The sequence below is a fragment of the Siphateles boraxobius genome, unplaced genomic scaffold, assembly GCF_051911475.1.
Source record: "Siphateles boraxobius isolate OS27281-9 unplaced genomic scaffold, OSU_SipBor_1 16, whole genome shotgun sequence".
Taxonomy (NCBI): Eukaryota; Metazoa; Chordata; class Actinopteri; order Cypriniformes; family Leuciscidae; genus Siphateles; species Siphateles boraxobius.
The window spans coordinates 16,984,869-17,008,735 of NW_027508766.1; the positions used below are offsets into that span (position 1 = coordinate 16,984,869).

At 42.8% G+C, this 23,867-nt stretch overlaps 1 protein-coding gene across 2 annotated transcripts in view; it reads left to right on the plus strand.

Annotated features, from left to right (window-relative positions):
- rxrab (retinoid x receptor, alpha b) overlaps nucleotides 1-23,867 on the plus strand; it is a 108,544-nt gene that overhangs the window by 32,496 nt on the left and 52,181 nt on the right. Inside the window, exon 2 of one of the 2 annotated variants that reach the window (XM_077231843.1) lies at nucleotides 14,543-14,662. The exons of the other annotated variant lie outside the window; for it this stretch is intronic. Coding sequence (XP_077087958.1) covers nucleotides 14,543-14,662 — 120 coding nt within the window. The remainder of the gene's footprint in view (nucleotides 1-14,542; nucleotides 14,663-23,867) is intronic. 2 annotated transcript variants of the gene reach the window in all.

The window sequence follows — 23,867 nt, forward strand, 5'->3', positions numbered from 1 at the left end:
GTCTCGACCCGGGATTGCTGCAGGAGCTGCGTGCGGTGACGGACCTCGCCCTCCGGGCGACGAAAGTCACCGCACGTTCCCTGGGTCGAGCGATGTCCACTTTGGTGGTCCAGGAGCGCCACCTGTGGCTCACCCTTGCGGATATGCGCGAAGCGGAGAAGAACAAGCTTCTCAACTTCCCCATATCCCAAGGGGGCCTCTTCGGCGACGCGGTGGAGAGCTTCGCCCAAGAGTTCTCCACCGCCCAGAAGCAGTCAGAGGCGATACGGCACGTCCTGCACAGGAGGCGGACTGCTGCTGGTCCGTCCTCTGTGGGCGTAGAGCCTCCGGCTGCTCGTCACCGAGGTCGCCCTCCTGCGGCCGCTCCTCCTTCAGGGCAGCAGTCCACCCCTGGAGGCCAGAGGTCTGGTCGTAAGAGGGTGGCCAAGCCCGCCCAGACGCCTCCCGCACCTTCCCGTAAAAAGAAGGGCGGGAAGCGTCCCTGAGACGGGCGACCTGGTCGAGGTGCTCTTTCGGAGGGTGCCCCTACACGCCTCCTTCCCCCGGGGGAGGGCCGGGTGGAAAATCTTTCTTTCCTTTTTGTTTCTGTTCCGCCGCTGGCCACTCGGTCAGCGGTACCCACATTTTCAAAAAAAGAGCAGTTTCTTCTTCCTCCTCCAGGTCATCCACGGCCGAGACTGGTGGGCACCCAGTCTCCCCCGTCCAAGAGGCCCAGAACGGCAGCATGTGCCGCCCCCGAGCGCTTGCACCCTCGTTCCCCTCTTCCCAGTTTACGGATAGCAGTGACGCAGCGCTAGCTGCGTCACTCCGGTCTGTGGCTGGGCCCCGAGGCGCAGAGACCAGTGCACGAGGAGGCAGGGCCTCGTTCCTCGTCTCTCCCCCTCCCTTCGCCATCGGGCAGTCCGCAGCAGAAGGCCCACGAGCCTTCTCTGCCGTCTGCTCTTCGGTGGAAGCAGGTTGGTGTCAAGCACGCACAGACCCCGCTCTTGGTGGCTACAACGCCACCAGACCCGGGTCCCTGTCTTCCACCTCGCTGCCCCTCCGCGGGTACGCCGGTGGTCCGAGTGGGTTCGTTGGGGCGGTACCTGGAGGCCTGGCTAGCGCTTCCGAGTCCGTCCCGGTGGCTCATCCGCACCATTCGGTTCAGCTATGCAATCCAGTTTGCACGCCGGCCCCCCAAGTTCAGGGGCATCCACTTTACCCGTGTAGTACCCAAGAAAGGCGGTGGGTTACGACCAATCCTGGACCTGCGAGTTTTGAATCGGGCCCTGCAAAAACTCCCGTTCAAGATGCTCAAGCAGAAACGCATTTTCGAATGCATCCGTCCCCAGGATTGGTTTGCAGCGATCGACCTGAAGGACGCATACTTTCACGTCTCGATTCTTCCTCGACACAGACCGTTTCTTCGGTTTGCTTTCGAGGGTCGGGCGTATCAGTAAAAAGTCCTACCCTTCGGCCTGGCCCTGTCACCCCGCGTCTTCACGAAAGTCGCGGAGGCGGCCATTGTTCCCATGAGAGAACAAGGCGTTCGCATCCTCACCTCGACGACTGGCTCATTTTAGCTCACTCGCGAGATTTTTTGTGCGATCACAGGGACATGGTGCTTCGGCACCTCAGCCGGTTGGGGCTTCAGGTCAACTGGGACAAGAGCAAACTCTGCCCCGTGCAGAGGATCTCTTATCTCGGTATGGAGCTCACAGAGGAACGCGTCCAGTCAGTGCTCACCTGCCTCAGGTCTTTTCGAGGCAGGACAGCGGTTCCACTGAAACAATTTCAGAGGCTCCTGGGGCATATGGCAGCCGCAGCCGCAGTAACGCCGCTCGGCCTGTTACATATGAGACCGCTTCAGCGCTGGCTTCACGATCGAGTCCCGAGGTGGGCGTGGCACAGCGGCACGTTCCGGGTCAAAGTGACCCTGCACTGCCGCCAAACTTTCTCCCTGTGGTCGGATGATCTGTTTCTACGGGCCGGAGTGCCCTTAGTCCAGGTTTCCAGGCATGCTGTGGTTTTCACAGATGCCTCTGCCACCGGGTGGGGGGCCACGTACAACGGGCATGCAGTTTCAGGTCTGTGGACGGGGCCTCAACTGCATTGGCATATCAACTGCCTAGAGTTGCAAGCAGTACGCTTAGCCTTGGGTCGCCTCAGAGGGGTTCTCAGACACAACCACGTACTGGTCCGTACGGACAGCACTGCGACCGTTGCGTACATCAACCATCAAGGTGGTCTACGCTCCCGTCGTTTGTCGCGACTCGCCTCCCACCTCCTCCTATGGAGTCAGAAGCATCTGAGGTCGCTTCGTGCCATTCACATTCCAGGGGAGCTCAACCGTGTGGCAGACGAGCTCTCACGGCTGCCTCCCCTGCCAGGAGAGTGGCGACTCCATCCCCAGTCGGTCCAGCTGATTTGGAGTGTCTTCGGAGTCGCACAGGTGGACCTGTTTGCCTCTCCGGACACGACCCATTGCCAGTGGTTTTACTCCCTGTCCGAGGGGACCCTCGGCACGGACGCCCTGGCTCACAGCTGGCCCCGGGACCTGCGCAAGTATGCGTTTCCCCCAGTGAGCCTTCTTGCACAGACTCTGTGCAAGGTCAGGGAGGACGAGGAGCAGGTCCTTCTTGTGGCGCCGTATTGACCCACCAGGACTTGGTTCACCGAACTCATGCTCCTCGCGACAGCCCCTCCTTGGCCGATTCCTTTGAGGAAGGACCTTCTTTCTCAGAGACGGGGCACTCTATGGCACCCGCGTCCAGACCTCTGGAAACTCCATGTCTGGTCCCTGGACGGGACGCGGAGGTTCTAGGTGGTCTACCACAGGCAGTGGTAGACACCATCACTTCCGCTAGAGCCCCCTCTACGAGGCGCCTCTAAGCGTTGAAGTGGAACCTGTTCGTCGATTGGTGTTCCTCCCGTCAGGAGGACCCCCGGACTTGCCCGATCGGTGTCGTGCTTTCCTTCCTGCAGGATGGGTTGGAGCGGAGGCTGTCCCCCTCCACCCTCAAAGTGTATGTCGCAGCGGTAGCCGCGCATCACGATGCAGTGGAAGGTAAGTCCCTAGGGAAGCACGACCTGGTCATCAGATTCCTTAAGGGTGCCAGGAGGTTAAATCCACCTCGTGTTTCGCACTCTGTACCCTCTTGGGACCTTGCTCTGGTACTTAGAGCTCTTCAAAGTCCTCCCTTTGAGCCTTTGCTGACGGTAGAGCTTAATATCCTGTCCATTAAGACGGCGCTCCTGTTGGCATTGGCCTCTTTCAAGAGGGTCGGGATTTGCAGGCTTTTTCGGTCGACGAATCGTGCCTAGAGTTTGGGCCGGGCCTTTCTCACGTTGTGTTGAGACCCCGGCTCGGATATGTGCCCAAGGTTCTTACCACTCCCTTCGTGGACCAGGCAGTGAACCTGCAAGCGCTGCCCCAGGAGGAGGCAGACCCAGCCCTGGCTTTTCTCTGTCCCGTCCGTGCCCTGCGGGTTTATATTGACAGAACGCAAAGCTTCAGAACCTCAGATCAGCTCTTTGTCTCTTACGCAGGCCAGCAGAAGGGGAAGGCCGTCTCCAAGCAGAGGTTAGCCCACTGGTTAGTGGATGCTATCACCCGAGCATATGAGTCTCTGGGTGAGCCTTGTCCTCCCAGGTTGCGCGCTCACTCCACTAGAGGTGTTGCCGCTTCCTGGGCTTTGGCTCAAGGCGCCTCGCTGACAGACATCTGTAGAGCTGCGGGCTGGGCGACACCTAACACGTTCGCTAGGTTCTATAGCCTTCGTGTGGAACCTGTTTCCTCCTGAGTTCTGGCTACGGCCAGTGGGTCGAGGGAATAGGTTGTGTCGGCTTGCTACGCCACTCCGCCTCAAACAGCGGATACGTGCGTTCTTTGCTCCGTATGGCGTCCTACGTTGGTGAGCCTCATGAGTTCCTCCTTCACCCCTCCGGTGCTGGGCGTGGCGGACCGCCCGGCACCAGGTCTGCTACCTCTAGTAAGGAGTTGCTAGTAGACTGGGTGCTCCAGTGGTTTCTATTGTGACCCATGATGCCAACTGCAGTTCAGCCGTGTCTTCCCCTTGACGGACTCGTTCGTCGTCCCTGTTGAGTACGCTCCCACTTCCCTTAGGTTGGGACTACCTCAGGGACTGCCATATGTTTCACTATGCCTTTGGGCTAGTACATATGTGTATTCCTGGCCTTCCTCAGTCAGGCTGGGGCTTCCGCAGCGTTCCCTCCTCTCTTGAGGGAACGCTTTCCCAGTGTTATCCAATTCCACTGTGCGGGTCTTGCGGAACAGCAGTGTGGTTCCCGTGCTATCTCCCGCAACTTATTTCAAGAAACTGCTGCAGGGTAGCTTAACCGGGCGCTGGAAGGGGCCAGCACCATGGCGTTTTATTAGGGATCCCAATTCGTCAGGGAACTCCCCCGACGACACGTTCGGAGTACAGGGAACGGAGAAGTGTCGTCCCTTCGCCATGTCGCTGTACCTTCGCGGAGGACTGGACACTATTCGGCTCCTCAGCGAAAAGCATTGCGCAATGTTTACTTCCGCCTTTTATACCCGCGCTGGTGGGCGGGTCGCGGAATGCAAATCTTGCATGCCAATGTCCATTGGCTCTTTTTTAATTCTCTCGAAGACAGTTGGCTCCCTAGCGTGATCCCAATTCGTCAGGGAACTCCCCCGACGACACGTCTCCGTTCCCTGTACTCAGGGAACGAGGGTTTCATACGTAACCGAGACGTTTCTTTGTCCAGTATTGTTTATTTTTTTATTATTTTTTTTTATTACAAACAAAAGAATATATATATATATATATATATATATATATATATATATATATATATATATATATATATATATAAATACATACATAAATGGCCATTTCTGTATAATATAAAAACAGAACAAAAAAGAACTCAAAAACAAAAAATAGCAAACAGAAAAAACAAAACAAAAATGGGGTACAGTGCAGTCTAGTGGCACCTTTGCATCATTAGTGATTTATTTCCAATAATAGACTTATGATAACATCTGTTATATAATTACTCAATTTCCTACAAATTCCTTCCATCTCTTCCACAACAGAGCCCCTTTTTGTTTATTAATCTCAAAGAAAAGGTAAGCATTTCCATCCTATATATTTCACTAACAATTGCTTTCCAGTCTTCTATAGTGGGTGAGGAAGGCTGGAGCCATTTACGAGTGAGAGCCTTTTTAGCTGCCACCAGGAATATTCTCCATAGGTATATATAATCGGTGTCCAGTATTGTTTATATTAACGTCTTCCTTTCATATGAATCTTCCTTTCATAGGCAAGATCATTGAAAAATTGTCTTCAATCAGCTGAACAAATTCTTAAAGGGATAGTTCGGCCAAAAATGATATTTAACCCATGCATTTCTCAACCTCAAGCTGTTCGAGATGCATATGTCAATCTTGTTTCAGACGAACACATTTTCAGTTATTTTAGAAAATGTCTTAGACCCTTCAGTGGATATAATGTGAAGCAATGGGGTCCACCTCCTTCAAGTCCCAAAATGTGCATACATCCTTCACAAAAGTAATCCATCCGGCTCCAGGGGGATAAACGAAAGCCTTCTGAGGGTAATCCGTGCGGTTTTGTTGTAAAAATATACATATTTAAAACTTTATAAATGAAAATATCTGACTTCCGGCAACGATCGACACACATTCACGGGTGATGGAAGTAGGCGTACGCATAGACATCATATATGATGTCTATGGGCGTACGAGGTAGGATGTAGCGTAGGGACCGTCGTGACGTAGAACGAACGCGCCTGCGCAGCCAGAGAGCAGAGCAAAACAGTTTTGTTTTGCTCTGCTCTCTGGCTGCGCAGGCGCGTTCCTACGCTACGTCCTACCTCGTACGCCGACTTCCATCACCCGTGAACGCGTGTTGATCGTTGCCGGAAGTCAGATATTTTCATTTATAAAGTTTTAAATATGTATATTTTTACGACAAAACCGTGTGCATTAGCTGTGCATTTAATGAATGAGCACTGTACCACTGTTCGTCCGACTGTTTGTACTGTATTTTTTTAATGTTTTAATTATTCTGATTTCTTTTGATTATTTCTGTATTTTATTCTAAACTGTTTTAATTATTCTGATTTCCTTTGATTATTTTAATTTCTTCTATGTAAAGCACTTTAAATTACCACTGTGTATGAAATGTGCTATATAAATAAACTTGCCTTGCCTAACGTCAGTGTTAATGTGGTTATTTTATACTCCTGTGTAATGTTTTAAGTCTAAATAAGATGATCGAGATGCAAAAAGGCAACGTAACAGTGTGTTACATATGACAATACCATAAATAAGGAACTTAAATACACAATGATGATTGCCTCACAGACTAACAGGTGTGATACCTAAATGAGTGTCCATGGCAAGCAATGACTGGTGGGAACAAAGGAACACAGGAAACTGAAAGTTCAATATGAAAACAAAATCAAAACAAAGGCAAAACGTGACAGAACTACCCCTTCTGGAAGGTGTCTCCTGGCACTGTACATGATAAATGTTTCAATAGAGTTCAGGAGAGTGGATGAACAGAAAACCTAAAGATACAAATAAGGTGTGCATCGTTTCGACCTTTAGGTCTTCATCAGGCACATGATCAGAAGACCACCACAGCAGGACTGACAACCCCGATGGAGGAGCAGAAGATCACCACAGCAGAGCAGGTGAGACTGAAGATACCTATGGCGGAACCAACGGTGGGATTCAAGGTGGAGTTAGCGGTCTGACAGCCAACGGTGGAGCCCGGAGAACTGGAGACCCAGGCGCAACTGAGAAGATGGGGAGACCAGACAACCCTGTAGTTTTAGGAGGCCAGGGCGGAATAGCGGTGACGAGCAGCCGAGGTGGAGGCTGGGTGCTGGTGGACTGAGGCAGAGCCGATGTGAACAAGGACCAAGGTGGTGCAAGAGGGAAGGCAGAGCCCGACAGAGCCAAAGGGGTGGAGGGATAAAGTGCAGCTGGTGTCCCGGAAGTCTGTGGCGCAGGCAGGATTAGGTCTAACCAAAGTGGAGCTGGAGGGACAAGGGAGTCCAGTGAATCCACTTGCCTAGGCAGAGCTGGTGAGCAGATGATTTGTGGCAGATCAAACTCGAAGGGTTGAACCACTAGAGGAGAAGACGAGATACTGGAGGGGGCCAATGGAGGCGGACCGAAGGACTGACAGGCTTTGAAAGAGGGGGAGGCGGTGCAGACTTTGAGCTGGATGTCAAAACAGATTTGGGGCTGCCTGGGATCAGTGGAGGGAGATTGTACTCTTCTAGCTCCACTGAAATTCCCACTTGTTTAGAAGTTACAACCGGCTCACACACCTAGTCAGACTGGATGGCAGGCTTCCATTACGGGATGGACGGGGCTGCAGGCTCTAGATCCATAGTGGGCATCAGCTCTGGCTCTTTGTCCATGGCACCCGCTCTGCGTTAGGCTTGGGTTCTGTCTCCAAGGTGGCAGTGGGCTTTGTGTCAGCAGTGGCCATGAGCGATGGCATTAGCTGGAGATATGCGCCCAGCAGAAACCTGGGGATGGCTTCTCTTCATGTTCCACTTCCCAAATCAGGTAAATTAAGCGGGCTGTAATAGTTCACTCCAATTCAGTTGAGCGATTTCAATATCTCATCATCAAAGTGATAGCGTTGAGGCGAGCTGGCAGAAGTGAGCAGAATAATACAATATCGAGAGCCCTTTACAGGCTAATGCGATGAGTTCTGCTACATAATCTATCCATCTTTCTTTGGTTGGTGTTCTGTACCGTTTTAGGTCTGACTAAGATGATCAAGATACAAAAAGTTTCAATAACAAAAGTATTAAGTAATACAAACACAGGTAATCCACAGGACAGAAGGCAACGTAACAGTGTGTAACATACAGCAATACCAGACAACAAACTGAAGGAAATTAGGAACTTAAATACACAATGATGATTAACTCAAATACTATCAGGTGTGATTGTTAAATGGCTGCCCATTGAAATTAATGACTTGCCAGAAGTCACCTTAATTTATATAACGCTTTTAACAATATAGATTGTTTCAAAGCAGCTTTACAGTGATAATAGGAAACGTCCTGGTTGCGTATGAAGGAGGGAACGGACGACGTAGTCCCCATTTCAGTCGGAGTCGACTACGTCCGACGTTATCGACTGAAAGGTAACAGATTATTTTGGCTTTACAGCAGCTCTAGAATAAAGTTATTGTCTAGCTAAAGTTAGTTTTGATTGATTCACTTCCGTCGCAGCGATCATTAGTTATTAACTTAGGGGCAGCTAACACAACACCGTTCTAACAAAAAACCCTTAATGTGAACCAGCCGCTCATTTGCATAAAACAGTGCCTGGTGGTGGCTCAAGAACCCAAACCATGAAATAGATTCCAAGGTACAAGTCTTGAAAAATGTATAATACAGACAACTTTTACTGCGTAGCCACGTGTACCGGAATTATCCCAACAACGTTTTATCTGTACAGAGGTAAAGGGAAGGGAAGGAGGCCTTCACAGTGGAGAGACTAGTTGACACTTCAGGTCTGCGTTGTCGTGTCCAGGCGCAGGTCCTTCATCAGATCCGGAAATGGCCTGGATCCGGTGGACTGCGGTAAACCTCGGATAAACAGAGAGACCAATATTAGCGTAGATGCCATCCTTCTTATGATGTAACAATTACATCAGGATTTATGGGAAGTGTTTCCGGTTCCAGCTGACCTAATCTATGCAGCCTAACATTGAATTATAGAAGTCTATAATGTGATGTGTATGCTAGATCAAAAAGATGTGTTTTTAGTCTAGATTTGAACTGACAGAGTGTGTCTGCTTCCCGGACAATGTTAGGAAGACTGTTCTAAAGTTTTGGTGCTAAATTGGAAAAGGATCTACCGCCAGCAATCGATTTTGATATTCTAGGTATTATCAACTGACCTGAATTTTGAGATAACAATAGACGTGACGGACTATAATGTGTTAAGAGCTCGCTCAAGTACTGGGGAGCTAAACCATTAAGTGCTTTGTAAGTAATCAGCAATATTTAAAAATGTATATGATGTATAATAGGGAGCAAATGCAGTGTTGACAGAACCGGGCTAATATGGTCATACTTCCTGGTTCTGGTAAGAACTCTAGCTGCTGCGTTTTGGAGCAGCTGTACTTTGTTTATTAAGCGTGCAGGGTAACCACCCACAATAGCATTACAATAATCTAGCCTTGATGTCATGGACGCATCAACTAACTGTTCCGTATTTGTCATTGAGAGCATATGGTGTAATTTAGATATATTTTTAATATGGAAAAATGCGGTTTTACAGATACTAGACACGTGACTTTCAAATTAAAGATTGGTATCAAAGAGCACACCCAGGTTCCTAACCGAAGACTTGACAGAGCAGCCATCAAGTGTTAGAGAGTATTTTGTGAATTGGTAGGTTTCGTCAGGGCGTTAAGAAATATAGAGCTGAGTATCATCAGCATAACAGTGAAAACTAATGCCATGCTTCCTAATGATATATCCTAAGGGTAGCATGTACAGAGTGAACAGCAACGGTCCTAGTACTGAGCCTTGTGGTACGCCATACTGAACTTTTGATCGATAAGAGATCTCTCCATTTACTGCTACAAATGAATGACAACCATCAGATAAGTATGATTTAAACCATGCTAATGCAATTCCACTGATGCCAACATAATTTTCAAGTCTATTTAAAAGAATGTTGTGGTCAATGGTATCACATGCAGCACTAAGATCGAGTAACACTAATAGATAGATAAAAACACGATCGGATGATAAGAGCAAATCATTTGTGACTTTGATGAGAGACGTCTCAGTACTATGGTACGGTCTAAATCCTGACTGAAAATCCACGCAGCTACCATTTCTTTCTAAAAAGGAACATAGTTGTGAGGATACTGCCTTTTCTAGTATCTTTGACAGAAAAGGTAGATTCAAGATCAGCCTGTACTTGACTAATTCTGTAGGATCAAGTTGCGATTTTAACAAACGGGTTAATCATAGCCAGCTTAAAGGTTTTTGGTACGTATCCTAATGACAAAGATGAATTAATGTTATTAAGAAGAAGATATATGACCTCTGGAAGCATCTCTTTCAATAGCTTAGTCGGTATAGGGTCTAACATACATGTTGTCGATTTAGATTATTTAACGGGTTTAGAAAATTCTTCCTCTCCTATAGCAATGAATTAATCAAAATTTTCCTCAGGGAGACTACAATGCACTGCCTAATGCGATACTGTAGTAGACGGTTGCATAGTTATAATTTTCTCCCTGATTTTATCAATCTTGTAAGTAAAGTAGATCATAAAGTCATTACTGCTGTGCTGCTTGGAAACGTCTGGGGTTGAAGCTTTATTTTTCGTTAATTTAGACACTGTTTCAAATAAATTCCTAGGGTTTTGTTTATATTCTTCTAATAGGGTTGAAAAATAGGCAGATCTAACAGCTTTTAAGGCCTCTCTGTAAGCAATCGTGCTCTTTCCGTGAAATGCGAAAAAAAACTCTAGTTTTGTTTTCTTCCAGTTGCCCTCAATTTTTCTGTCTGCTCTCTTAAGGGCCTGAGTGTGCTTGTTGTGCCACGGCGTTGGACTATTTTCATTAATCTTCTTTAAGCGCAAAGGAGCAACTGTGTCTAAAGTGCTGGAAAAGAGAGAGTCAAAAGTTTCTGTCGCAATATCTAGTTCTTCTAAGCTATTTGGGATGCTGAGGAGATGAAACTAATAAGGAATATTATTAAAGCTATCTTTAGTGGCAGAAGTGATAGGTCTAACTTATTTGTAACACGGAGTCGACTTTGCAGCCTTGGCTAAATAAAGTATACAAGAGACTAGACAATGATCTGAGCTGTCATCGCTCTGCTGTAGAATTTCAACGGCATCAACATTGATTCCATGCGATAATATCACCAACAAATAGGACTTTATCTGAAGCCAGTATTAACTCTGTTAGAAAATCAGCAAATTCTTTGACGAAGTCTGTATGGTACCCTGGTGTCCTGTATACAGTAGGCAGCACAAATCTCAAACCTGATTTATCATTTACACTAGATAGTAGGGGTGTAACGATATTCAAACCGAATTGAAAAACCGCAATACAGAACCCACGAGACGTATCGCGATTCTCAAATGGCATACCGAACACGCCCCCTGCTACCCCTGGCCAGCCCTGGCTCATTGGACCTCATATCTTATGTGTACACAACGAATTCAGTTTTGTAGCCTAAACACCATTAACACCATATAATAGCAAGCTCCGGGTTTTGTTACTTTCGATAATAAGCAAGGTGTAATCTTTCAAATTCTGTCTATTTGATCACGAAAATTCAAACAATAAATGCCGTTTTGGTGTTCTTTGATGTGGCGTGACAAATCACTGTTCAAATCTATGTTTAAAATATCTTTCATGAAAATGACAGCAACTGTATAAATTATTATATTTCAATAACAAATTAGAGTAAAAACATAAGTTGATGCAAAAACTGACTTATGTTCATTTTATATGTTTTCATACAATGTGTTGGGTGTTGATTATTATATCTAAAAAATAAATAGCATCTGAATTTAGCCAAAAAGTCTAGGCTCTTTTGTTAACCTTAATTAGGGCTCCTAATATAGTTTAGTCAAGTCAAGTCATTCTATAGTTATGTGCGTTTGAATATATGTGCGCAGGTTTGTAATTCCTTACAAACCATGCCTAAACAAACTACTTGTCTTGTCTATAAATTTTGATGCAGAATTTTATTTAAAAAATAAAAAGAATTTTATTTTTTAAAATAAATTTTATTTATTTAAAAAAAATGTATCTTATCACTTTGATAACTGTACGCGAACTGAAAAATTCCACAACGCTTTATCTGTAGAGTGGTATAGGGATCCTCCATAGGGAGAGGCTAGTTGGCACTTCAGCACTGCATTGCCATCAGGTCCAAGCGAAACTCCTTCGTCAGATCTGGAAACGGCCTGGATCCGGCAGGCTGCGGGAAAACCTCAGGATAAACAAAGACACTAAAATTAGCGTACATGCCATTCTTCTTATGATGTAACGAGTACATCAGGATTTAAGGGAAGTGTTCCCATTCCCGCTTGACCTAATCTAAGCAGCCTAATATTGAACTATAGAAGTCTATAGAGTGTTATGTGAATGCTAGGTCAAAGAGATGTGTTTTTAGTCTAGCTTTGAACTGACAGACTGTGTCTGCTTCCCGGACAATGTTAGGAAGATTGTTCCAAAGTTTTGGTGCTAAATAGGAAAAGGATTTACCGCCAGCAGTCGATTTAGATATTCTAGGTATTATCAACTGGCCAGAACTTTGAGATCGCAATAGACATGAAGGACTATAATGTGTTAAGAGCTCGCTCAAGTACCGGGGAGCTAAACCATTTAGTGCTTTGTAAGTAATCAGCAATATTTTAAAATTTATACGATGTTTAATAGGGAGCCAATGCAGTGTTGACAGAACCAGGCTAATATGGTCGTACTTCCTGGTTCTGGTAAGAACTCTAGCGGCTGCGTTTTGAACTAGCTGTAGTTTGTTTATTAAGCGTGCAGGGCAACCACCCAGTAGACCCACTGTCTCTATATGATGATATCTAGGTGAAAGAGAGGCTATGTGATGGGATTTATCTGACCTCAGTGACGTGAGACAGCTAGCAGATGGTTGGTTTAGCCAGTCTGTCTGCTTCCTGACCTGTGCCCCAGATTGTCATGTTTGAGCTCTAAGACTATGTGCCATATTACTAGAGAGAAGAGCAGCACCATCCCAGGAGGGAGGAATACCATCTCTTTTCAACATGTCAGGTCTGCCCCAAAAACTTTTCCAATTGTCTATGAACCCTATATTATTTTGCGGACACCACTTAGACAGCCAGCCACTGAGTGAGCACAGTCTACTAAGTATATCATCACTCCTGCGAAAAGGAAGGGGGCCAGAGCAAATTACAATGCCTGAAATCGTACTTGCGAGATCACACACCTCTTTAACGTTAATTTTGGTGAGCTCCGACTGGCGAAGTCGAACATCATTAGTGCCGACGTGAATAATCAGAGAATTTATGATTAGCATTAGCCAGCACTTTTAAATTTGCTTTGATGTCAGGCGCTCTGGCTCCTGGCAGACATGTGACTATGGTGGTTGGTTTCTCTATTTTCACTTTCCGTGTAATAGAATCGCCAATAACTAGGGCACTTTCAACAGGATTCTCAGTGGGTGTTTCATTGAGAGGGGAGAACCTTAACGTTGTTATCGGAACGGAAGAGCGGTGTTTTGTCCCGCGACTACAGCGTCTCACGGTCACCCAGTTACCCTGCTGCACCGGCTCTACAGCCAGAACCGAACAATGTACAGAGTTCACTAATTTAGTCGCATCCAAAGCAGTATTTAAAGCCCTTGCACTCTTACTATCCTCGATTAAAGTTTGGATGCGTATCTCTAGTTCTGAAATCTTCTCCGTCAGCCTGACTGTCTCCCTGCATTTATCAAATGTGTAAATCCTTCAATGCTGAAAGAGAATGCTATACTATACATGTGACACAAAGTGCAAGTGACAATAACAGGAGAAGACATTACTCACCATGTTTGTTGACTGATTCTACTTACCTTAGTTGCTTGATAGACTCGTAAAAGGAGCAAGAGAAAAAAATAGAGGTTAGCAGGTTAACAAGCTAGCAAGATACTAGCGTGTTGTGCTAGTGATTTAGATAAAAACTAGCGATGTCAGATTAATGTGATAGGCAATATTAGACAATATCTAATATATGTTGATGAAAAAGTTAAATGTAGCAAATAAGAACAGCAAGGAATTATAGTAAATAGAGATTCAAACAGAGAACTATATGGAGCTTACAGACGCAGACCAGCAGCAAGGCAGACAGGAGACCAAAGGAACACAGGGAACGGGATAAAGTCCAATATGAAAACGAAACCAAAACAATGGCAAAATGTGACATCCTGCTATCACCTGCATGTTCCCTTTTTGGATTTTTATCAAAGACTTTTTTTGTTTCTTTACTCCTTCATGCGCCATATTACACCCACACATGACATTATCTCACATGCTTCATAAGAGATCTCAATAATGTCACAAACTATGTTCAGATTTGCAAATAAAAATCAATGGGAGCTCAAGCTTTCTCATCAGTTTCTTCCAAAACCAAATCATCTGAGTTATGCTATCAACATCTATTGTGTATAGCTGTGTACGTTCATTGAATGCCAACTATTGTTGTATTGGTTTCTAAATGTATTTATCTTAAATACTTTTATAGGAGACATATTGAGACTATGACTGATGCCTACTAAACTCTCATTATGTTTCCAGAGAGCAACATTTGAGCAATTATTTCCCCCTATAGTGTCATATAAGCGTATATACTGTATAAGCATATATATAGTTTATTGAAGACTGTGAGATCCATCCATAACATATTTGAGTGTAAAGTGTAAAGTGTACTTTCACATATTTGTCTAAAATCATCACCTGATTTAATAGCAAGTGAGTGACTCTCACCCACTTCTCGTGTCACACACACAGGGCTCCTGAAAAACCCCTGCACAGTAGCACGGAGCTGGTCGGGCGACACTGGCAGTTCGCCCAATGGCTGCTCCGGCTTCACGGGGGCGTACCCGCTACAACAGCGCAGGATATCCACAGGTATAAAACACATTCACATGCACATTCACAGAGCGCCTGCACTTGCCACATAAACACATCAGATCAGAATTTAAATTCTGAAAGCCATCTGGTTTGTGTTAGCACAGTTGCGTTGAACTGATCTAGCCCTACAGTGCTGGATCATCCATGCATATCGTCAGCGATTCAACGCTGTAGGGCAAAATCAGTCTTTATTAAGTGTAGGATGTCTTGTCCTGTCATTCCCGAGCAGAACTCAAGATACAGTTTCACTCATGAGAAATAGTTTCTGCTTTAAACATGTTACAACAAAGCCCATATAGTGAGTGTCTCCCCTGGCCCCTACAGTAATGGACATGTTTCACCGGTCTTATTCCCAGTATTCACATGTTGTAGATCTCTTTGTTCTCAGTTGGTTTTAAGCTAGTGTACAGGAAGTTTGTTTTTCCCCAGGCTTGTTGCTTATTTAAAGTTAATTATCACTTCCAGAGAATATATTTTTCAAGTTAATTGATTTGTTACAGTATTTATCAATCTTTGTTAATGTTAGTTAATGTTAGGTCGCTACAGTTCAGGTATGCAATTAAGTACTGAGTAATATTATTAACAATATGTACTTACTATAGGATTGGGTTGGGATTAGAGTTTGGTTTAGAGTTAGTTGCTTGTAATTATACATCATTTACTGTTATTATTACTATATATGTACATTTAACATGTAACAAGGACACAGGAAAATAAAGTGTTACCACTGTTCATTATTAGGTCACGTTAGCTCAGGTCCGTTAAATAATCTCAGATATTAATTTATTAGTATCTGTTATTATAATCATTAAATAAAATTAAATTAAATAGGCAACTTTTGATTTTATTAATATATTAGTAAATGTTGATATTAACCTCAGCTAAGATTAATAATGCTTTAAATGCATATATTTTTCATGTCATCTGGTGTAGTTCACTAATATCAACAAATGGAAATTTATGATAAAGTGTTACCAGTTAGAATGTAGCACATTAAAGCTAGTCTTTAGCGCAATCACTCAACAGTATGTTTTGGCGAGGATGTGTATCTCAGGCGTTTAACATGAGGACTTACGTAAATATTGTGATTCAGAATGCATGAGATATGTGGGTTGCATCAAAACGACCATTTCAGAAGTTCACAGCAGCTGTCATTTCCACAGCTGGCATAAATCAAAACGGGTTCCTGTAACTTCTAGCGAGCAGGCATATTTGAAGTGTGAGAGAATGCTATAATATCGCTCCTTCTCTCTGGTTTGTGCCCACCATAATTACAGCCTTTTGTTGCAAGTTCAGAGAGAAAGAGCAGAACAAAGAATGGGATGCTGGGAAAAGTGGGCGAAGCTCCAGAAGCAAACATAGCTCAGCTACTCTCCAGAAGCTTTGTGATGTGGTGATTGCCCTAATTCAGAGGCTTCATATTACTAGCTTGCTATAGAAAATAACTTACTGGAAGGTGCAGGGAAAGCTTGGAACGAATTAAGGCAGATATGCAATTCAGCTCCACACGGTTCACTTAAAACACACTGACTGAGTAAGAAAGAAGAGGCTAGACAAAGCCAGCCTTGTGCTGAAGTTGCTCTTTGAGGAAAACAGACCGAGTGTGAGAGAAGAGAAAGACAAGAGAGTGGAGGGATGGAAAAGATTATCCATTGGAATGTCTGGGCTGAACTCAAATGGAGCGGACGGGCCCGGCAGCCAATAAGATTGAGTTGCTTAGTGCTCCGCTAATTTCTTCCTGATGATCGAGGCAGTTGTCTCCATAAAGCAGACTGAGGTGCCACTGCAGGCTGAGCTACATCACATGTGTAATGTGTCGGGTGAATAAAGTGACTAAGATGCCTGTGAGAGAAAACTAAATTTATTGAAGCAAAAGTCATGGTCATTTCCACCACTCTCATTTCCTATGTGTTTTAATTATGTTTAATAAGATTCTGTGATTTAAATGTTTTTTTGTTTGTTTTTTTTTATTTTTGAAATAACATGTCACCCTTGTCTTGCCTTTTGTGTATCATAAATACACACAATTGAATAAAATGTCAGCATAATTTGACAAATTACAGCTTTATTGGAAACAATACACAACACAAATATTATTCTGAATGATATTAACCCTGTTCATTTGGCGCTTAGACATTGACACTGTTGTTACTTTTGTAAACGAAGTATCAACTTTTGATAAAACTAAATTAACAAAATTGTTGATTGTGATGGAAATGACGCCTCGTCTGAGGGCAGCATTATTTTAGCATCATTGATATACTATTATAGTTTTTGTTAATATTTATGATTATATTTTATTTTTGCATTTTAATGTTGATTTTAGTTAGTTTTAGTAATTTTTTTTTTTAAACAGTTTTTATTAAGTTTTAGTCTAGGTTTGTTACCTTAGTACTTCAACTAAACAAAAAATTATAAATGTTCCCTTGCAACTAGCTGAAATAAATTGTTAGTTTTTTATATTTCATTTTATTTCGGTTAATGTTTATTTTATTACAAGTAATATTTTTTTTTATGGATTTAGTTAATGATTATAGCCCTGCCTGACTGACCATCATAATTTGTGCAAAAATGTCTCACAGTACATAATTGTCACACAATACTGAAATGTTTTATGTTAATTTCACTCTAAATTTAGTTCATCATGATTTTAAATATCGGAAGCCTTTTATCTCCAAAAACGCTACTTGTCAGGAAATGGAAATAACACTGTATTTTTAAAATGATTAAACACTGTTGTCAAAGTGGATATTGTGACTTTATATGTGTTCAGACACTTGCACCAGTCATTACACTTTTAATATTTTATCAAAACCAAGCTCAAATGGAGTTACAAGGTATTTGACAAGGAGAATTTAGTACATAGGCATATGTGTTTCGTCCACCATTAGACCGGCCGCATCTGAGGTAGTTTGTGCATTGTGTTAAATTATCAACTTATGGGTTATAAAGATTACTGTGGCTATGTGGATGGTCAGTTTTTTCTGTCATTTGGAGAAAATATCATGTTTTTAAAGTCCCTGTTAAGTCAAAATTAAGTATGTGTTCTGAGTTTGTCATATCAGTCACAGAAAAATTTGTTATTAGCCACCCAGCCAAATTTGAATGATAAAAAAAGCCGATAAGTACATAAAATAAGCTATTAAAATCTTGAAAAAATTAGCAGTAGTCTCTGCTCTCAAACGCTGGGGGCGTGTCCGCTGGCTGCGCTGAAACCACGCCCACTCGCGGTAAAGCTGCCGTTGCCACACTCAACTGTCACCCGCTACAGCCGGAATGGATGCTCCTAGCAGCTTATTAGGTTAATTAACGTCATAACATAAGAACACAAACTTACACTCATGGGCACTGCCGATGATGACACCAGTTGTCGGCGCGACGGGAGGATGAAGACCGAGGCGGGAGATAGTCGGTTCGGCCTCATTCACCAGCAACAGCGGATTATCAGTGAATCCCAGGTGTCTCCTTTTAGTTTATAAAACTATCCCGTGTAAAATAATCACTACAGAGGCGGGGTTTTGGTGGTGATCCTCAGCTCTCCATCAAGGTGGCTCTTCACAAAATTAATCCACCTCTTCTTGATGTGATCGTTTTTAGGAAATGTAAATAAGGTCACCGATCTGTTTTGTACATGATCGCATCCAGGTAGTACGCATTTCCGTGATGAAGACATAACTAGCAAACTTTACGCTGTAGTAACAAATAATAGTACTGACAGTAAATCACGATTGAGTGGCAAACTGATGCGAATGTGCTCTATTTATATTGTTAGTGGAGCGGCCAGCCTCAGTGGCTCTAGTGCGTCATCAAGTAGGGGCGTGTCCAGGAGCTCAATACATACAACATTATGTATAGTGTTTCTTGAGTAAAAAAAAGAAAAAAGAAAAAAAAATTTAGGCTACTTAGGCCTATTCAAAGAACTGCACTGCAAACAAGAAGAGATTGTCCAAACGCTCAGGCGTGGCGGCACCCATCTTGGTCGGAGACGAGGGGACAGGCAAGGCAGGACGAGACTCTGGAAGGGCGGTCTCGGCGGGACGAGACTCTGGAAGGGCGGTCTCGGCGGGACGAGACTCTGGAAGGGCGGTCTTGGCGGGACGAGACTCTGGAAGGGCGGTGGCCATGACGGAACAAGGTTCTGGAAGGGTGGTCTCGACGGGAACAAAGCTCTCTAGACATCTGCAGATGGCCTCTTTGGATGTAAAAAGTTTGGCCCTAATCCAGGACACTGCTTTGATGATTTCATCAAGGGGCAGGTGACTGCGAGATGACAGAACCCTTCTGTGTATTCGAACAGATGATGGCTATTTTGAGCCACCACCACGATCTGTCCTGCAAGGTCGAAACTCATTGTTTCTTGAGGTCTGGTCTTCTGGCATGAAACGGAAGGATTCACACAGGTAAAGTAATCAACAGGTTTATTTGCAGAAGTATGTGATTGCAACGATGGAAGCAGGTGAGTAACTGATGAATATAGTGTTCTGGATGGATATCTAGATGAGAAATAGTCTTATCTGTTGCAAGTTCTGAAATGGAGATCGAGGCAGATGACTGAGGGCAGATGAAGGCAAAGATTGACTGAAGACAAATAGTTAAGGTAGGTTTCGGGTAGGTATCAGTGCGTGCAGGTATCGTGCAGGTATCGTGCAGGTATCGTGCAGGTATCGTGCAGGTATCGTGCAGGTATCGTGCAGGTATCGTGCAGGTATCGTGCAGGTATCGTGCAGGTATCGTGCAGGTATCGTGCAGGTATCGTGCAGGTATCGTGCAGGTATCGTGCAGGTATCGTGCAGGTAAGTGTTCTTTGAGGGACCAACGAGACCAGACCATGGTGAATTGAGTGCGAAGAGTTATATAGTGCTGGATGATGATCAGTGAAGATTGGTGACAGGTGACAGCGATCTCTGTGATTGGGAAGTGTATGCAGGTGAGGGCCAGGGAGGATGATGGGAAATGTAGTGAGTAGGTGGTGACTAGCTGTGACAATAGGCTAGTGGATTTTCTATTTAACGATTGAAAGTGATTGAAAGACAAGAATAAAACAAAATCCATACATAAAACGCATTTTTATGAAACATTTTTTAAGACAACAAAGATCTGTTTCACAAAAAAATAAAGTGTTTAGTTAGTTAAAAACAACAACAACATGCACCTGCTCAAAAGCAGCAATTTAGTGCAATTCTAAGTATCCAATCTAATTCCATAATTTTGACTCTCTGGATATGGTGCACACACACACATGGCATTGAGAGGAGCGGCTAACAACACAGAAGCTGGAGGGAAGCTATCAGTCCTGGAGCTGCATCAGCTTTAATCAGCTCTTGAGGTCTCGCTGAGCTCTTTATCTCTCTGGCACAGTCACAATGAAATATTATCGCATTTCTGACGTCCCACCGTTAAACTGCACCTATCAGTTTTTTTTTTTTTTTTACTTCAGTCAAAAGGAAGAGATAGAGGAAAATCACTCATCTGTATCAAAAACAATATCATTTTTCATTTTGAATTCTTGCTCTTTTTGCTTTGAGAATCTGGGAATAGTTCCTCTCCTCTTGATTTTTTAACAAGAGCAATGTGACAAAGGCTTTTTCAGAAGTCTCTTTAGTGACTGAGGTTTATATTGGCCTTTTTGCAGGACATTGATGGTCTGTGAGAATGAAATAAAATGCACATGCCTCCCCCAAAAACAGCTTGTTGGGCTCAGATTGGCAGACACAAAGTATAAGCTCCAGTTCTCAGGGCACCAGGCCAGCCATCCAGTCCCACCGGTGATTGTGCAAGAATGTGTGTGTGCATCTTTGTGTTTTTTTAACCTAAAAAGTGGGGCAGCCTGCAATCTTACTGCAAGGATAGACTGAGAGTGAATGACAGGATATCTACTGTCCCGATTTAAAGCAGAAAGAGGGAATAAAGGGGTCTGTAGAGATGATGGTTTATTGTCAGGCATTGCAGGGAGAAGCTTGTAATGTACAGCACACTCAAAACAGCAGACATGAATCTTTTGTTTGTTGCTGATGGAAGTGATTCTTCGTTATACTCAAACTATAGGCTATATGTGTTTCTATTATTCATTTGTTCATCTGCTTAGTGACGTTTGATATATGCCACGCATCACTATTATTATTGTGAATACTTAGAGTTAATTACATTTCAGGCTTTTAAAGATAAATAAAATGTTATGTAAAATGGAATCATTTAATTTAATTTAATGTAATTTCATTTACTTTTGCACACATCCATGTTATTTTATTATCATTGATACAATTTTGTTAGATGTTTAGATTTTATTTTTTCATTTAAATTTTAGTATAGGTTTAGTTGTAGTTTTAGTTCTTCCACTTAAACTAAACGAAAATGAGAAATATTTTTTTACATATATATTTTATTTTATTTTATTTAAATTAATGAAAATTACATTTTTAACCCTGATACATGTATATCCTTTTCTTTATTTGAAAATTACTGGAAAATAAAATATTAGTCATGATTAGTCATTTTAATAATTTTTCTATTTTCTCTAACAAAGCCAAATCTAAAATCTTTCCAGATACCCTCTCTAGAAGACATACCACAGTTTAGTGGTCTCTTATAGACTTATCTGAGTCTTATCTTAAAAAAAGTTCACTCAATCATAGTAGACCATATTTAATTAAAAAAAAAACGTTAATTCATTAGTCAATCAATACTTTAAGCATTGAATTCTAAGCATGTCATGTCTGTCATCTTTTCAGACATGTTGCTTCTGTATGTTCACTGTGTCATTTAGACTAATGTATGTGCTCTTTCCCTGGCCCCTGGACACTGAGCAGTTCTCTCCGAGCCAGCAGTTCATATCTGTCCATCTCTGTGCAAACACGTGTAGCCGAGTGTGTCAGATAGCACTGGCTTAATCTCACAGGTGGCTTATAGAAAGCTCGCTTTCTCTCTGCACTATAGAGACGCTTATCTGATTGTCTCATTCACTCTAGTCTTGTAGTGGAAACTGATAACATTTTGGTTTTAGGGACCAGCTTCCCATGCCCTGAAATCAGACAGACACTGTGCCTGTAGCCTTTACATTAGCATGGTTAGCATGGTTCTGACAAATAAAGCAAATAATATAAGCAAATGTTTACTTCAACATGCCAAGGACATAAGGAGAGCAGATGCTTGGCCTTATATCTGACACAGTCAGCAAGACCTTTAAACAGGTGCATCACCTTGGGCTCTGATGCTTATATTAGCTCAGCTTAAACAATCTGCTCCGCGGAAATGTTCAGCGACTTCTTGGATCAACATCCTTTTGCTACTGGTTTCAACTTTTCAACCAAATTTTAGGGTTTGGTGTTGGAATTTAGACCTGTCCTACACAGTTTGTACTATGGACGTGAATGCTGTTTCTTGTTAAGGAGAGGTGCTATATTGCCAGCGCTATATTTCTATAGGTCAATTCTGTAATTTCTAGGCATTTACTTGACAATTAAAGGGATAGTTGAGAATTATATGAGAATAACATGGCTTTCTATCAGACTAACATGAGAATTCTATCCTCATTTACTCACCCTGATGTCATTCCCAACCTCTATGACTTTCTTTCTTCTGTTGAACATAAAATAAAAAAATTTGAAGAAGATTGGGTACCAAACACTTTTGGTGACCATTGACTTCCATTATATGGACAAAAACACTGAGACAATTCTCAACATATCTTATTTTATGTTTGACAGAAAAGGAAGTCATAGGTTTGGAACGGCATGAGGGTAAGTAAATTATGTCAGAATCTTTCGGGTGATCCCTTTAAGTCATCTAAAAGAAAGTTTCAGATTTCTTTTACTTAAATCAATAGATCATCTTTACGGCCATGCACTGAAAAAAGAATCCATTTATCTACAAAAAAAGACGAATGGCACTGAATAGAACTACTGTACTACTTACATTTAAATTGATAATTTGATACAATTGACTTATGTACAGTACATACATGTTTTTACATTGTACTTATATTATTATAATTACCTGTATGGAATTACATCTGTAATTAATTTCTCTAAATGCAGCTATAATTACTTGATTACCCTTCCCTTACACTTTAACCCACATCCAGAAGTTTTTTTAATTTGAGGTCCAGTTGAAGGCTCATGTCAATTGTTTATGAGTTTAAGTCAAGCTTACAATCATTCTTTTTTTACTTGAGCGTGTCTCAAGTAAGTGCCTCAGACTCAAGTCACCATCTCTCAGCAAAAGTTGGGAATCAGCGTGGGAACTTGCTGACTGCTATAGTTATTCTCATATGAAATTTCTCAGTGATACTAAATCAGATGAAAACAGATAGATTTATATCATGCATCCAGTTGAACTTGTTCAGAACACTTTTTACGCTGACCACTTTGTCATATATGTGATGTACAGTCTCTGTCTGTCGGTTCGAGATAAAAGGTTGTTTAAAATGAAATCTCTTTGGAACTGAGATTGAAATATTATGGCCGTCATTTCAAAAGAAAACCCAGAGGGGGAATAGGGATCATGAATATTTCAGATATCTCAGTGGCTGCCTGTTTTTTTTGTACCACTCGAAGAAAAATGCTAATGCATTGAGATCATCAGATCATTTTTTATATTCTTCTCTGAACAGGATGAGAATTGTTGTAAAATGTACGTCCTGTTTATCTGTTTTTAATTTCAAAACAAGTCATCACATTGTTGTAATTTGTCATGAAATAATTTGTGAAGATTTAGTGTCTAAACTGGGATTAAACCTGTAAAGGAAATCCGGGACCTTCAGTTTCAAAATATTTATCCTGTCTTTGTTCAAAGTTTTCATTAAAAGTGACAGCCGGAGATGAATCATATATAGATACGTCATTTTGCTTTCCATTATTCACCCGACTGCTTATTTTGCATTATTCACCATGACTAACTGTTTGAACAACTGCATATTTTCTATAGTGCTGATTATCTAAAATAGCCAGATGTGTGAAACTGCAGTGGGCTCAAAACCTGGATGATTCTTTAGTCCAAACTCCTAAGTGACCAAATTGGCAGTGTAATTAAATCTCAGCGTGCTGGATAGTCTTGAGTTTTGTCTGCAGAATATGTACCGGTATGTGTATGTGCGCATGAATATATGAGTGTATGAGAGTGTTTATGTGTGTGTGAGAGTGAGAAATGAAGAGACGGGGAGTGAGTGAGCATGTAATGTGTATTATGTCGACTAAATGTCCTTCCT